Raw genomic sequence first — 17,713 nt, forward strand, 5'->3', positions numbered from 1 at the left:
GCTAACTGCAGATAGTTTTTAACTTATTCTGACTTTAAAGATTTAAGAATAAGTTAATTCTTACTATAAAATCACTATCACTTCATTGATTTACTACTACTATGAAATCACTATTAGATTGAATTGAAAATGTTTTTCATTTATCTAGTATTAAAAGAATTACATGCAAATAAAAGATAATGCATTATTTTTAGTCTTACATTACACGTTGCACAATTAAATTTATCTTAAAATCCCTGAATTTCCTTTTTTGCTTATTATATTAAATCTCTAATACGTATATGTATAACTGATTCACTTTGTTATAAAGCAGAAACTAACACACCATTGTAAAGCAATTATACCCCAATAAAGATGTTAAAAAAAAAACAAAACATTTTTCAAAATTAAAAATTCCAAATAAGTAAATGAATACATGGATATCTAAATATGACATTTGTGGAAGTAATATAATACATTTCAATGTATATGCATTTTATTTTTAATTATTCAAATAGAGTTCAATGTAGTTCCAAAAACTGGGAATGGGTAGTTTCTTTTTTTTTATTATGGCATTAGTAATATGATTTTACATGAACTCAGGAATCAAAATGTACTATATGAATATACTAATATATTCTACAGAATATAAAGAAGAACTCTTTTGTTCCTATGTACCCATATTTCCTTAAAAATAGAAATGAGGGTGAGGAAAAGAATTAAGATGGTAAAGAGTAATGAATTTATGTATCACTTAACCACCCATGGATTTCATTCAGATAATTTCATCAAAAAATCACTCCTTCCACAAAGTTTTGATAACTAAAGCAAATGTTTTCTACTTTTCAAAACGTTTTGAAACCAAAGAATGGTGGTTTCAGGAAGAAAAAGAAAACAAAGAAAATGATCCCATGTCTGACTTTAAAAAGAGGAAGACTGCATCTTTTTAGAGTTATTCAAAATCGTTTAAATAGTTTTAAATTTATTTTATTTAGGTACCTCTAAGGAAGGTCCAAACCAAAGAATTCATGCTCCTCCCCTTGGTTTGCACTCCTAAAATATTATAAATGAAAGAGCCATTTAAAGAGTTACTTTTTATATTTTATTTAAGGGATAGATCATCCTCTTTTGGCAAGAGACATATACTCCCTTAAGCAAAAGCTAAAGTCTCCATGATTTCCCTGACAGTTACTCTCTGGATTGAGGGGAAGATGGGCAGAAGTAATATGAATTCCTTTAGGAAGTGTGATTATTATATTTCTCGCTGCTTACCAAAGCGACATTTACACTCTGTTCTCAATACTTGATAAGTGAGTAAACTGAATTAGAATACTTTGTAATGTGTTAATAATGTAAACACATTTGAAGTTACTACTATTATACACATTAATCTCTATGTTCTTGTTCTTACACTATCACTTAAAATATTGCTTCTGTATTTTTTTTATTGTGGGGTGTGTGTGTGTGTGTGTGTAAAATTAAACAGTATAATGTTTACATTAAACTCCTACTTATAGCACACATAGGCAGATGAAGAATATTCCCCATGATAAAAAATTTTTAGCACCTAGAAAAGATTAATTCAATTGGAATCTCAGTTCTAGAGTGGTTTTTCTGAGTGGATGTTTATAAGTTCAGGGAGGAGTGAATGGAAAATTAATATGCAGAGGACATGGAGAAAGCTGAATGTGGTAGTTCTAATCTATTTTTAATCCATCCTCCCTGAATGGGGCTAACAGGGGGTCCTTCAGAATGGCACCCACACAATCAACCCCAAGATATGGACCATAATCTAAATCAAACGGACAGATTGGCTGTCTAACAAACATTCAATATATATCCTCCCAAGGATGCAGAGCACTGAGATATCTCCTTGATCTTAGAATTGGTTCTCTGAAATAATTCTGGTGATAATGAAGGAAAGTGCATTGATTTTATGTCTTGTATACCAGTGGGTAAAGATAATGCACTCATGCCACATGGATACAGTTTTACTGTGCAATACACAGATCATATTGAGACATATTTAAAGCAGATGATTCTTCAGAGGCTGAAAAATGTGGCTAAGGGAGCGATTTACCATACAGTTAATACTGCTGACTTTGAACAAAAGCATCAGGGCATCTAAAAACCAGAAAGCAAAATCATAACCTACGCCTACGATATTTCAAACATATATTAATAGGAAAAACTCATGAGCTCTTCTCACCCTCTCCTGAGGTTCAACACATTGTTTTCAAGTTAACATGAATGAAAGTTCATTGATTAAAAGAAAGTACAATGTTACTACTTCATATGTAAGGGCAGCTGACATGCCCGCCATATATTGAGGCCTGGTGCTCAACAAATACTGTGTCAAGTCTATGAGCAGTAATTTTTGGGAATGCATTTGGTGACCTACTCTGAGTCAGACACAGTGCAAGAGAACCAGATACCCCATTGTCCATCTTCTCCTTGACCATGAGAGGCAGTTCTTTGGGAGTTCCAATTTCTGCCTTTCTGCCATAAAATATAAATAGACTATGAGGAGAATAAATTCATTTTCTAAGAATCGTCAGAAAGCAATTAAAATATAAGATTACAATTTCACATACGAATGTTATGAACAGTGACTGTGTAGCTATTATGAAAATCAAGGCACTTTAAGAGTGATAGAAGGTGCTATTATCAATTTTGCCTGGACCCAGGTATCAATGAGGACATTCCTGGACAAAATGGAAATTATATTTATCCTAGACATGAACAATTTAACAAATAAACCCTTAATTCCTGGCTCTTGGTTGACATCACAGTTTGACTCTGAGTCCTGATCTCCTGAGGCATATGTGTAATCTTTTGCAGAATGTGGCAAATGATGGGTAAAGAAAGTTGCCTGAGTGATGTTCTAAAGTAGAAAAAAAGTTTACAAACATTTCTCTCTTCTTCTTTTGCAAGCACCAAAATAAAGGCAGCACTAGGCCAGACCAACTGGTATCTGGATTTCTGAGCATGATGGCGGAGGCCAGCCAAAGAAAAGAGAAGAAAAGAACATATATATATATATATATATGAAATACATATATACACATGTATATGTATTATGAAATATTTCAGAAGCACATTGGTTACTCTTATGAATTCTACTACCACTCATTTTCAACATCTTGCAAGGGACAACGGACTCAAAAGGCAAATACCAGGAGACCAAAGTACCTGTCCAGATCAACAAGATCTTCTGCTCACAGGAAAGAAGTTGGCCTCATTAAAGATTTCAGGTAAGGGGAGCCCATACATTCTTACCTATAGGACTTTAACTACAATTAGCCTGTGTCCATTTATCTGGTTGCAAATGAAAACTTGTCAACTGCTTCTGATCACACATGTCATAAGCTTCCACATATGAAAAGCTAAATAAGTTTATTAGTTATTGCTATTACTATTCACATAAGTTTAGAGTGAAACTTCTGTTAAAATTGAATTGTTAAGAGAATAAAAAACAAAGATGACTTAATAATATTACTGATATCTTGAAGCAGGATGGTCTCTGAACTGTCTCCGCTCACAAGAATCTCCTTGAATGCATTCTTTCTTGTAGTGCATCTGGAATAATGGCCAGCCTACGGGTCTAAGAAATCACTTTTAGATGCAGCGCAGTCTTAATGAAAATCTAAAAAGCATACTGTTTCTCTAAACGTGGACACTTTCCTGGATGACTAGGTCTTCCCAAGAGCCAGTTCATTTACCAGATGCAACATGGAGGATGAGGCAGTCTTGTGCGCATGACAAAGGAGAACTGTTCTCAAAGGCCACTGATGATCCATGAAAGCCTGCCCCACCTGGATGGTCCACAAGCTTATCCCAAAAGCAGTGTGAGGTATGTCTGTGTTTCAGTGAAGTTGCCAAGTTGTACACGGAGAAGTAACAGAAGAGTATGAATGCTCTTTTCTTCTTCAAGTGACTGCATGTTGCGAAGTTGCAACTATAGTATGAAAACACTAGAATGTGAGCATCCTGATGGCTGCACTGCTAGTATGTATAAATAATAACACTGTTGGAGCACAAAATTTCTTCATTCATATATCTGTCCATGCTCCATCCATCTAGTCAACAAATGTGTTGAGTGGACCACTCACTGTTCTAAGAATTAGGGATATAAAGTGACTATTGCAGAGGCTCATAATTTAGTGAGGGGAAGATGTTAAGTGGATAATAATAATAGACTGGAATATCCAAAAGTTAAAAAATTATAAGTCGGTGACACAATGGAAAAACAGAACGATTGACTATTTCTTCCTAGAAAAATGATGGAAGGTGATATCTGAGTTGAGAATTAAAGGATGAGTGGAAAGGTCTCAGGTAGAAAAGAATGAACTGGATAAGCTTAGAAAAATAGGCAGAGATGAAATAATAAAACTGCTTATATGCTCTATCAAAGTGTCTGGAATTTTTCTTATTGGGGACAGAGATCCACTGAAGGTATTTTAAGCAGAAAAGTGACCCAATTAAATATGCATTTAGGAATATTATTCTAGCTGAGTGTGAAGAAAAAATTAATTAGGAGAGACCGTTGTAATAAATAGGGTGAGAATAATATTAATTATGAATCCATGGCGTAGACATTATTAGCTCCATTTTATAGAAGAGTAAACGGTGGCTCAGAAAGACTAACTGATATACTCATTTTAAGTGGCTGAATCTGCCTGACTCTGATGACTTTATCCTTAGTGGGCAAATTAATAAGTGAAAGAGGAATGCGGAGTGAGTTGGACAGAAATTAGAGCACCTCCTAGAGTTTATGGTAGTGTGAGGGTTTAGTGGTGTGGGTGTGACTTGAGGTGGTGGCTCCACTCTCAGTAGGGCACACAGAACACAACAGACTCTGGAAAAGAAACAACAGAGCTCTGTTTGTCACCATTCAGAGCACTGGGCTAAATGAAGGTGACCCTTCAGAAGAGGCATAACAGAAGTCGACAAATAAAGCTAGGAAAACTCTTTGAAGATGATGGATATTGAAGCCCTATTCCTATTCCAGATTTTTCTTTCCTCTCCCTGACCCACACTCTCATGACTCCTCCTCCTTGCAAGCAAGACGTGATCAGCATTGGCACCCAAAAGTGAATGTGGTTTGCAGGGTTCTGGATCCAGGGGAGCACTGCTGGTCTTCATAGCCAGTGTAACAGTAGGTACTCAATGTACTGAAAAGGAAAAAAGCCTAAGAACTACAGTTTTGGAGCAGAGAGAAAAAGCAAAACCCGGTTACCAATTTCTATCTTAACCGTAGTGTACTTCTCTGCACAGTGGTGTCCTAATTATGCCCCGAAGACATCCTGCAATCCTCACTAACTGAGCAGCTTCTTGATCTTCCCATTGTAGGATTTTTCTAAATAAAACTTCAAGTAATCTTTCCCTCTGTACTTATTTGTGCTCACTCAAGTCCTACTCACATATTTAAAGTCCAGTCTTGTGTTTTAAGAAGTCTTTTCTGCTGCTACTCACAGTGATTCCCATCTAAAACCCTGTAACATACATACTCAGATGGTACCACCTGCTTTAGCATTTCATACTTTTCATATTGGGCTGGGCGTCTTTATATCCTAACTATACTGCATGTCCTTGAAAATGAACCCATGGAACTGGACTTCTTTCTTATGTTTCACCACACCCAACACAATGCTAGGTAAATAGTTATAAAGGAGTGGTCAAAAATGAGTCCAACTCTTTTCATACTGCCCATTTGGAATTTCAAAAACTCATCTGCACCCATTAGCTTGGATTCTCTCCTTTACATACTCAGAATTACAAGCAGCTGGTGAAAGGCAAGTGTAAAAATTTCCTGCTAACAAGAAATGACAGGAAGGGTGGTGGTAAAGAAAAGGGCACAGCGGGTCAGAATCATCTGCAAATGTGACCACCATTTCCTGAATCACAGAGAACTTGGTGTCTTTCTGTTTAGCTTTAATTTAATAGATGAATAGTAAAGATACATTTTCCCTATTGGAAAAAATATTTTTGCATCTTTTTCATCTCCCCCAAGATCAATCGCATATACAGTCATCCCTCAGTACCTGCAGGGATTGGGTCCAGGACTTGCCTCGGATGCCAAAGTCTGCAGATACTCAAATCTCATCGATCACAGACATAGTACAGGATCCAACATTGGTTGAATCTGCAGGTTCGGAACAGGCAGATAGGGAGGACTGACTGTACAGTATCCAATAGCCATGAGCACTATTACTTTGGGGTTCTCCAAACTCCACTCTGGATTAGACGGTAAAGTCTGTCTTTCCAGATTACTCTCTGTTTCCCAAAGATTTGTATCATAATTCAATTCAACAAACACTTATCTGGCAACTATAATATGAGAGATTCACAATTAGAGATTGGGGGGTGCTTGGAGGCAGGGATGACAATGTCAATGAGACTGGCCCTTTGCCATCAAAGAATTTACAACCTGGCCAAGAGGTTGGGAATCAAAATGGTAAACTATAAGAAACAGACAACATAGCAAGGACTAAATTGGGTGTTAGGGACACACAGAAGAATAAAAGACCAGAAAGGTAGGTAAGGCTTCTTGGACAAAAGACAATTGAGAAGGAGTCTTAAAAGATGAGGACCTCTCTCAGTAAAGAAAGGGAGAATGTACTGCTAAGACTAAGAGAACAGTACCAGTTAGAGCGTGGAGTTCTAAAAATACACTTTTCCAAGAGTGATTTGTGGATCTTTGCTAATAGACTGTGACATATGTGGAGGGATAAACTGGCCGTGAGGCTAGAAGGGGGAATTTGGGGTCAGACAGCCAGGACCTTGAGGTCAAAGAACTGACTTCATTCCATGAGAAACAGTGAACCACCTATGTTTCAGAAAGAAAACTGAGGAGGCAGAATCCAGGACTGATAGAAGTGGGCAGAAAATAAAGCTAGGAACTTGATATTTGGCTGATGGAAGGACATTCAGCAACATGGTGGGCCTTACAATAAGAACTTGTCTAAGGAACCATTTGGGACTCCCCTGGTGGCCCAGTGGTTAAGACTCCGCGATTCCAGTGCTGGGGCATGGGTATGATCTTTGGTCGGGGAACTAAGATCCCACGTGCCGTGCGGCCAAAAAAAAAAAAAAACAAGAGAGAGAGAAAGATATCTTTTTGTATTCATGAAAATGTCTATCTTTCAGGTCTGAGAAGATTAAAATTATACCATGAATCATGTCGACTTCTGCAAGCACTGAGTCCTTTTTTTTTTTTTCTTTCAAAGTCACCTATTAAAACATAAAAACTCCTGAGAGGTTGACTAGGCAGTTTCTTGAACTGCTTGCTGGGGCCAGGATAAGCATCTTCACATTTTATCGAAAGCACATTACTTGTTTTTTTTTGCCTCTACTTTCTCATCATAGTCCTAATTTCCAGAATTGCAAAATTCTGGAGCTGAGAAAAACATGTGAGAATATCTTTTTCAAGGGGCTGTAGCAAGCAGTTGAATAATAAAGTGAGTTGAAATTACACACCATAATAGGCTAAAAAGAGGTTTCCTTTTCAATTAAATGACTCCCATCAAATGGTGCTAAAGGTTTCAATTTTTCAAACAGCAGCCTGGTTGCTGTCATCCAAACCCTGCAAAATCTGGATTGCATGAACTGAATTCCAAGCTTGACTAGACTGCCTTGAAAACCTTATTTCCCTGAAACTGGAAACAATTAACATTCTGTTTATTCATGAGATTGAATCAGCTGAGGTGTAAAATGGCAGGTGTAGTGTTAAGCACTTGGCCTGCATACCCTATTGAGGGAAGACAAAGACCTTTAAACTGGGTGAATTTATGGGAAGGATGTATAAATTTCATTATCTTGATAACAAAGTAGGAGTCGATTAACTCAGTGCATTTCCAGAAATTATACAATGGTATGAGCAGAGATTCTCAAGTTAGTTAGCCTGGGTATATATCTCAGCCTAACCACTTACACATACTGTGAGCGTTTGGGCAAGATTTAACCTCTTGGCGTTTTATTTTCTGCATCTGTAAGGATGTTGTCAGAACTAAATATGACAGAACATGCACAGTGCACAGAAGAGTGATGGATGTACAGTGGGAGTGCTGAAATGTGAAGTGCTACCCTACACAAAGATGCTGTGCCGTGCTTAGGTTTTTTCAAATTTTAACACCAATCCTAAAATTTGATCATCTGAAAACTTAAAAGAAATCAAAGGTAATTTGGGCAAAAGTCATCATTTTACAGGTGAGGATGCTGAGAAGAGTTCAGTCACATGCCCAAAGCCACACAGGTGCTCAGAGTCACAGCATGGTGCTAGAATATTGGGCATCTGATTCCATTCTGTTTCTCTTCCAGCACACACTGAATGATGCTGACGGGAAAGCCCAGCACATTACCAGCCATTACCACGATTCAGAGGAGAGTAATTCTCTCTCCATGGTGGGAGGGCCGTTCTCAGCAGGCCGCCTTCATCTGGATCTAAAAACTGGTCTGTGAATTTATGCCTCTTTTTCAGGCCTCCTGTTTTAGGTCACCCTTCTGCAGCCATGGAGAATTAAAGATACTTGATAGTGCTTGAAGCAAGCATTTTCTTCATGATTCATATCATCAATGATACAGATCATTTCATGAAGATTCCTGCCCTCTTTATGGTATTATGTCATGGTCACAGCACCTACTCTATTGCCCCATTGGGCAGGCATGGAAACACACATGAAATTGAAAACATTTGTGTTCATGCTAAGAATTACCAGTTTTTACATTATAGACACCCCAAAGTGGAGAACAACATTTTGGGGTTAAATGGAATCTAAGGATGCAAAGACAATCCTTTAAGATTAAAATTTTGATCTAATCATCACTTTCGAGAATTGGTCATAGTTTATAGTTACTGTTAACCTCCACTGCAACCCCAAAACAAGAAGCTTTTATAAATGCTTCTGTGAGAAACTCTAAAAGGTTTAAGCTGATTGTTGAAAAACAAACAGCCAATTATTTTGTAAGTACAGAAACAGTCTACAAAGGAAAGACTAGAGGTCAGAGATAAAGATGTTTGAATTCCAACTCTGCCTGCCACTATATTTGAGTGACCTTTTGTAAAACATTACCTTCTGCTTCCTCATTTGAAAATCTAGAAAGATAATCTGTAAAAGAGTGAAAGAACAGCTTGAGTCTTGAAAGTGGATGCTGTAAACTGAATTATGTCCTCTCCCACCCCCAAATTCATATGTTGAATTCCTAACACCCAGTGTGACTGTATTTGGAGATATGGGCCTTTATAGAAGTAACTGAGGTTAAATGAGGTCATAAGGGTGGGGCCCTGATCCGATAGGATTAGTGTCCTTATAAGAAGAGACATGAGTGAGCTCATACTCTCTCCACCATGTGAGGACACAGCAAGAAGGCAGCTGTCTGCAAGCCAGGAAGAGAGCCCTCACCAGAAACCAACCCTGCCAGACTTTGATCTGAGACTTCCAGCCTCCAGAACTATGAGAAAATAAATGCGTTACTTAATGCACCCAATCTACGGTGTTTTGTCTTGGCAGCCCGAGCTGACCAAGACAGTGGAGTTAGCACCATCCCCATGTTTCCTGAGATAAAGAACTGTCAGTATCATATATTCAGTGCTGTGGCTTCCCACTTATAACATGACCCTGGATTGAGAGCTGTTTGCTTTGTTCTCTAGAATATTCACAGAGTTGGGGAAAGAAAGGTTGATACTGGGAAAATATACACCCACTTTAGATACAGAAACTTTATAGATATATGTCAAAAGTGTGTGTGTGTGGCTGTGTATGTATATACGTAGCATATAGTGATGGAGACACTTGGTGGTTCAAAACAGGTTTTGCAAGATGCTTGTCTGGGTTTGAATCATGGCCTTGCTACTTCCTAGCTGTGTGTCTACAGGCAAATCACTTAAACTGTCTGAGTTTCAGCTTCTGTATCACTAAAACAGAGACAATAATAGCAACTCTTTCACAGTATTGTTATGAGGATTAAATGAGTTAACACAAGTTAAGTTCTTAGAACAGCGACTGATGGTGAGAGCTCCATAAGGATTAATTTTACCATTACACACGCCCACCCAGACACAGACAAATTGACAGGGTTTTTACCAAAATATAGAAAATAAAAAAGGAAAAGTGTCTAAAGCAGAGGATTTCTCTATCTTTTCCACTCACTTCACATAACCCATACAATTTCCCTACCTTGCCTGAACCTCCAAAAGAGTAAATCTGTGGTTAATCTCTAAAATCCCATGACTACTTTAAAACTTATTGGCCACTTGTGCCTACAAGAGATTAGAAAAATAATTAAGATGTGGAACAAGAGATAAGCAAATGCTAGATATAATCAATTTACACTTACGTAAAGGGGAAAAGGAGTCCTATATAAATCATCTATTATTTTCATACTAGTACTACTATTACTCAGAAGAAAATATTTTCCCCAAATCACACGTGATTCAAATATAATTGACATTTTCTTTTCACATTTATGTTCTTCAGGGCAGATATTGGATTCTAACGAAAAGTAATTGTGACAAGAGACCACAGAGATACTTTTTAAAAACAATCAAAACTTTTCTCACTTCCTCTCATATAAGTCAAACTCCATCTCCTGCTTTTCTATTTAGGATTCATCTTTGCAAGGTTAACTCTAACCCAGGGTGCTAAATTTTCTCTCTGAGCAAATTTTCTCTCAACAGAAATTCAGTGCTTGCCATAAATGTAACAGTGGGACCATTCTGCGTGGGAAGGGGGTATATTGGTCTAACAGAGAGCACAATAATGCATATTCCACTGATTTGCTATGTGCTGAGAGTAGGAACATTCAGAGCAGCTTTTTCCTACTATTTTCACCATTCTTAGAGAGATCTTTAAACTGGGTTATTTTTTGTGCACTTGGTCATCAACTCAGATGAATGTTTTTGTTTACAAAGAGTTTTTAACTGCCAACAAATTTTATACGCTTTCTTGTAAAAATGTAAAGATCTTACCTATAATCACTAAATTACATGTTGTCACTCCCTCTTAATTTTACAAGTAATTTGAGTTTGATGTAAAATTTAGAACCTATCAATTTGACCAACTCTATACCAGAGGTGATTGAATATGGGACCAACTAGTATAACATGTGACAGAATCCTATTAAGTAATGTTAGATGAAGGAAAAGAACAATTTCCCAAATATATTAACACACTCAGGCACTGGCAATAATTCTTGGGAATTCCTTTTGTTCCCAGTAATTGATCTGATTTCACTGTCAATATGAAAATCTGAGTAAAATCCATGGAGAGTGTGTGACTGGAGAGACTGTACAAAATATATTTCTTGGTAGCTGAAAATATTATTAAGCAAAACAGTTAACTTAAAAAGTAATAGCAAAAAACAGTTAAAAGGAATCCAGAAACAACTGGAAACCCACCTATTGAGAAGCCTGGGCATGTTGTCACCCAAACGGCTAATAATGTAACTTTTTATCTGGTTCAGTTACTTAAAAAAAATGTTTGTGAGTTTTCTTTCTCTCTATGCATACTTTTTCTAAATACAATTTCAAAAATTGGGAGTTACCTGCCTGTGGAAATTCCAAATTCACTTCAGTTAAAGAAACTATGTGATGCTGTTTTAATTATTTTTGAACTGAAATAATACATTCTGCTAATTGACTATTCCAGCTTGAATTTGTCTAGCACTAATATTTAATTTACCTAAGTGAATACACACTAACTGCCAATTATTTATCATTAGTAGTTTTACAAATATTACCGTTCAGTAGATATTGGCCTTACGGAAATATTTTAAGTATAAGCAAGCAGGAACAGCTAGGTGATTAATGGAAACATGAACCCTGGGTGGACATTTCTGTGTATTGTATCATTTCTATTACTCCCTGTGTGACGCTCTAGCCATGTTCTCTTAAGCAGAGGGATGGTATATGGACCCAGAAATAAACTTGAACACAGGATCATTAAAGATAATATTACTCATGTAGACAACCTGCTACTGTTAGTGAAACTTAACATTCAGATGCTCAGTATCTGTCAATAGTTGGAAAGTATTCTTGTTGAAAAGCATGTTTTCCTGAAATCTACAACAGGAGGCCTTAGGAGACAGGATGCAGACAAGGAGGTTCTGTTGACAGGTGCCCAAAGCAGGAGACAACTATACAAGCTGTGGACTCTGAACCAATACTCATGACACTGACTATAACCAGCATTTCCAAACACTCCCTTCTTTGAAGAATATAACATCCTGAAAAAATAAAACTCATAAACTAGTCTTTTTCTCCTTTAGCATTCTACTAATTAACCTTAGTGGTAAAAGAATGGAATCCTAATAGATCAGTCTACAAATCATGGTAATAAATTCCTATCTACCTGAGAGTTGATGGATAACTCTGATTTACCTCCATTTTCCTTTGTGTAAAACCATCCCTGTTTCTCTACACAAATCGGCTTTTAGCAAATGAATGGAAGGAGGATAAAATACTGCAAGTCAAACTGGTACCTGATTCATGAAATGAAAGCTTTCTGGCTTCAAAATGAACAGAAGTAATGCCCTAAAGGAAAGTTGACCTAACTTTGTTTTTATGTATTAAAAGAAGCTCATTGTAGAGGAAAAGCACACATGATTTATGAGTTTTCTCTGTCGAGCTATAGAACTTTAATCCAGAGTTCATGAAAGGGTGCGAGAGCAGCTTGAAAATTATGCTGAGCTTAATTATACTTAATGTGAATTATTCAGAAGTGCAGACAGAGACTAAAAATTTATTTCATACAAAGAAGCTTGACATTTTAATTGGTCCTTCAGAATGGAGACAAAACAATTTCCTCTCAAGAAAATTTACATCCTCCCTATCAGAGCCGAAACCTCAGCCAAGCAGAACTTCATTAATAAGATTAATTATCACACTGATGTCTGCTTCATCAGGTGTATGGCCCAGGTGAAAAGAGGAATAGAAAATAATGACTGACATTTCTAACAGATAAGATTGATTCAGGGAGGGAAAAATGACAGATTAAACCACCATACCTTGGTCATTAGCCATTTTGTCAGGGTGTTCCACTGTGGGGAAAGAGAAATATTATTAGATTTTGGTAGTTTCCATCAAGAAAGCTGACATTTCAAGTCAACAGTTTTGTTAGCGAGTTCTCATATCAAGGCCAATGCCCTATTGAAAACAAATTGATAAGGAATTTGGTTAATGTGATTATTTTGATTAAATTAGTCATAGAAAGAAATGGAAAATAATTGTTTTGCTGTATAAATGTGTTCTAAAAGTGTTATTTGTAACATTCCTCTAAACATAAACTCAAAATGATCATCATGCAAGTTTAATTAATGATACAATTTACAGTAAAATAAAGTGCATGTCATTACCAAGTAATTATCACCTGTATATTTTAAACAAGTTAAGGAAGCTATTTTCTTGTATTCATTTAAAATTTTTCAACAAGAAAAGTTTACCAATTCTCACATGAATAGGGTAAAATAATAAAATATCGTAGTTTAATCTAAATTCTTTGATTTTAAACCTTGTGAAGAAAAGTCTTGAATTGTTCACAACTTGTCTATAGATAAAGATGAAGCATTTGTGAAACGTTACCTAGTTACATTTCTTGCTCTCACAAAATGGATAACCAGTTTCCTTTCAATTGCTCGTTTGGAATGAAACCTGATTTAGACATGAAGTCCTAAAAACCTGGATAGATGAAGACTGGGTCACTTTTCTCCTGCCGCCCCCCCACCCCCACCCCACCCGCTTCTACTCTGTCATTAAGGGCTGTCATGCAGGTTGAGGCTGAATGCTTTTTTCTGTGCATTCTTGGCAAACTTTCGGATTAGCTGTTACCAAATCTAGCTTTCGAATAGCTCAGTCACCAGAATTCAAAAGTCTACTATTTATTAGCATACTTTTCCTAGGAGAATTGAGAAATAGACTATCTAGTTATTCTAAGCCTCTTCTTTAGTATGTCCAAGCAAATGGGTAAAAATGTCAATCAGATACCTGTTTCTAATTTTTCGGCTGTTTGCCATCGTGTTTTATTAAGTTTTTGGTCAGATATATGGGCATAATGCGGTAACATATTTAAGAGCCAAGTATCCTTTAAAATGACACACATCAGACGTTAAATATACATCTTTAAATATCAGCTATAGAACATCTGAATTATTTTCAATGGCTAAATAATAGAGGCTCTTGAAATCATTCATCCTCCAGAAAAATAATACTGTGCTGTAAAACGGAAAGGACTTATATGCAGATCATTATGAGGTAGTTACCATTCTTGGGTCTTAGTATTTTTCTGTATAAACATATAATTGTCCTTAAATTGAGCAGTAGTTTTTACACTTGCAAGCATGTCAAGTTTTTCTAGTAATCATACCACAAGATATTTTTTTCATGTTGCTACCCTGTGTCCTTAAAAAAAAAAATTAATTTGGTTTGAGATTTTCTTTCTTGCCATATCAAAATTTCTTTTAATATATAAGGACAATAGTTCCTGAAAGGAAATATTTAAAGTTGGCAATAGTATTATGCCATCCACATAATACAATGCTTTTTAATTTTTATTCCCTTACATAAAAAGGCTAAAGTGTTTCATTATATTTTGAATAGAGCCCATATACATGAAATCTGTACAAAATTCCAAGAGTTGTAAATGAAAAAAAGTCAAGTTAAATATGTCTGCTTTGCGCTGATGGCAGAAAATGTAATAATGTATCTTTCTTTGACAAGTTGGCTTTCAGCATAAAAAGATAAATTTTAATTAATTAATTAATTTTATCTTTTTTTTTTTGTTTCCAATTCTTTTCCAATTCTTTAAGAAATAATTGATGTACATCACTGTACAAGTTTAAGATACACAACATGATGATTTGATTTACACATATTGGGAAATGATGACCACAACAGCTTTAGTTAACATCTTCATCTCATATAGGTACAGTAAAAAGAAAGGAAAAAATTGTCTTCATCATAACTCTTGGGATCTACCCTCTTATAAATATCTTGAAATATCAAATATCTTGAACGTTTGTATCTTTTGATTACCTTCCTCGAATTCCTCCTCTCATCACCTCCTACCTTTGGTAACCATAAATCTGACCTTTTTCTATAAGTTTGGTGTTTGTTTAGGTCCCATATATAAGTGAGATCATATAGTATTTGTCTTTCTCTCTCTGACTTATTTCACTTAGCATAACACCTTCAAGGTCCATCCATATTGTCACAAACGGTAGGATTTCCCTGTTTGTTTGGGGTTTTTTTTGCGGTACGCGGGCCTCTCAATTTTGTGGCCTCTCCCGTTGCAGAGCACAGGCTCGGGACGCGCAGGGTCAGCGGCCATGGCTCAGGGGCCCAGCCGCTCTGCGGTACGTGGGACCTTCCCAGACCGGAGCACGAACCCGTGTCCCCTGCATCGGCAGGCGGACTCCCAACCACTGCGCCACCAGGGAAGTCCAGGATTTCCCTGTTTTTTTTAATGGCTGAATAATATTCCATTATGTACATATAATTATATATAACTTTATTATATACATATAATGGAATATATATACATATATCACAACTTCTTTATCCATCTGTGGACATTTACACTCTTTCCATGTCTTGGCTGTTGCACATAATACGGCTCTGAACATTGGGATGCAGATATCTTATAGGGTTAGTGTTTTTGTTTCCTTTGGATATATTCCCAGAAGTGGAATTGCTAGATCATATGGTATTTCTATTTCTAATTTTTTGAGGAACCTCCATACTGTTTTCCATAGTGGCTGCACCAACTTACATTCCCCAAACAGGGCACGAGGGTTCCCTTTTCTCCACAGCCAAGCCAGCATTTGTTGTCTCTTGTCTTTTGGATGATGTCCATTCTAACAGGCTTGAGGTGATATCTCATTCTGGTTGTAATTTGCATTTTAATTTCTTTTGAATGTCCACTGTAGTCACGTGCCAAGAGAGATGGTTTAAGGCAACTCCTAACACAGACTCCAAAACTATTTTATAACAACTCCATAGGAAAAAAACCCCGAAATGACAGAAAATGATTCAAACCTTTCAGAGTCCTGAAAAGGATGGGATCAGAGAGGGGCCCCACTCCTTTCACATTCCGTGCTTGAATTCGAAAGTAATACATAGTGTCAAGGTTGAGATCCATGATTTGATGTGTAAGCCGATCACCACTGATTGTTTCCATAACCCAGTCATCAATTGGAATGTTCTTGTCCAAGGTATAAAACAAGATGTAAGCTGCATGAATAAATGAACACGACTTTGATTACTGTACTGACCACACGCTATACTTCTGCTTCCAAACATCCATGTGCCCCAAGTATAATTTTCAAGGATTATCATATATCCACAATCTATAAAGCACAGTATTCAGTTTGGCAAGTAATGATGTTTTTTTTATTGCAAAGCTTAGAAAATGAATTGCTTCAATGTACAAAATCTAAAAGTGGAATAAGCCATTAGAAATCAAAATATCTGCCATATTTAAAAAATGCGAGGTTTCTGCTGCCTATAAATCCTGATCATTGGTTTGCGCTAATATATAGGCATGATGAAAAACATAAAAGACAGATAACCAGTCTGTATCGTTTTCACTGTATCCAATAATCAAGATAAGTAATGTTTATTTTGGCTAGTGTTTAAATAATAAAAATAGATTGAAAAGTATAAAATGCCCTCTATTTTTCAAGTGTTATAAAAATAAATGATCTTATTTGGTTACTGTAATAACTCTGTGATGTTGGCAGGGGTACTGTTGCTGTCTTTTCATAGATGATGAAGTTGAGCATGACCCAAGCTCAGTGATAAAAGGGCTAGGATAACATCCTCTGCTACCATACCAAACAGCCAACACCATTTCCCCCCGTCCGTCCCACCTAGGCAAAAATAAACAAAAAGAAAGAAAAAGTATTTCTGGATAACTGTAGGTTATCTAGTTAGTATCTCAAATATTAAAAAATCCATCATTTGATAGTATCATTCATCCTCTGTGTTAGGGGATGAATAACTGTAGTGTATTCAGTGGTGACAGTCTAATATGCACCCAAACAGATCCAGGTATCCCTGTAAAATATTCATATTCTAACATTATATTTAGCTAATATTTAAGCTAGCTTTTATCTAAAAGCATTAATTCATTGCTTTATATTACACTCCATATTATATCAGATGATAGTGTAATATAAACTGTAAAATAACTCATTGCAGGTGTCTTTGCTACATGAATGTGGCGTCAGCCTCTACTTCTATCAAATTTCTGCAATGGTATTCGCATCAGATAGGCCGCAAATGTCCCTAGGTCTATTCTTACGCATTGAATACATTCTTTGTAAATAATACTTTTTAAAAAGAATTGTCTTCCTTTGATTCCCCTAGTCCTTCCTTTTGAGTCCCTCTTGTCCCATCCGGACTGGGGACCTTCACGCATAGATATTTCAGTGGTCATGTCACAGGTTCTTTGACTCAGATTCACTTGCCTTCCAAAATAACCATGCGTATCACCTACATCTCAGCACAACTCTTAATTCCACGAGGACTGATTTCCATACTATCCTTATTCCTACTTCCCTCTTAACTCCTCACACCTTTCCTTACTTTCTCCATCCAACTACTACCTGGCCATCCAGGTCTAGTTTAAGCTACATCTAACATATGAAACGTTCCTCTATAGTGAGCTCTCCTTTCTGTACACTTTGTAACCCACTTCAATAAAGTATAAGAGTACTTATACAATTTTGTATCATTTTCACT

The 17,713-nt window shown here is 36.5% G+C and overlaps 1 protein-coding gene across 1 annotated transcript in view; it reads right to left on the minus strand.

Moving 5' to 3' along the window:
* DCC (DCC netrin 1 receptor) overlaps positions 1 to 17,713 on the minus strand; it is a 771,692-nt gene that overhangs the window by 103,161 nt on the left and 650,818 nt on the right. Inside the window, exons 20-21 of the mRNA XM_065889420.1 lie at positions 16,007 to 16,201; positions 12,982 to 13,014 (exon numbers count right to left, since the gene is read on the minus strand). Of these exons, the coding sequence (XP_065745492.1) occupies positions 12,982 to 13,014; positions 16,007 to 16,201 (228 nt within the window). The remainder of the gene's footprint in view (positions 1 to 12,981; positions 13,015 to 16,006; positions 16,202 to 17,713) is intronic.

The sequence above is a fragment of the Phocoena phocoena genome, chromosome 13, assembly GCF_963924675.1.
Source record: "Phocoena phocoena chromosome 13, mPhoPho1.1, whole genome shotgun sequence".
Lineage (NCBI taxonomy): Eukaryota > Metazoa > Chordata > Mammalia > Artiodactyla > Phocoenidae > Phocoena > Phocoena phocoena.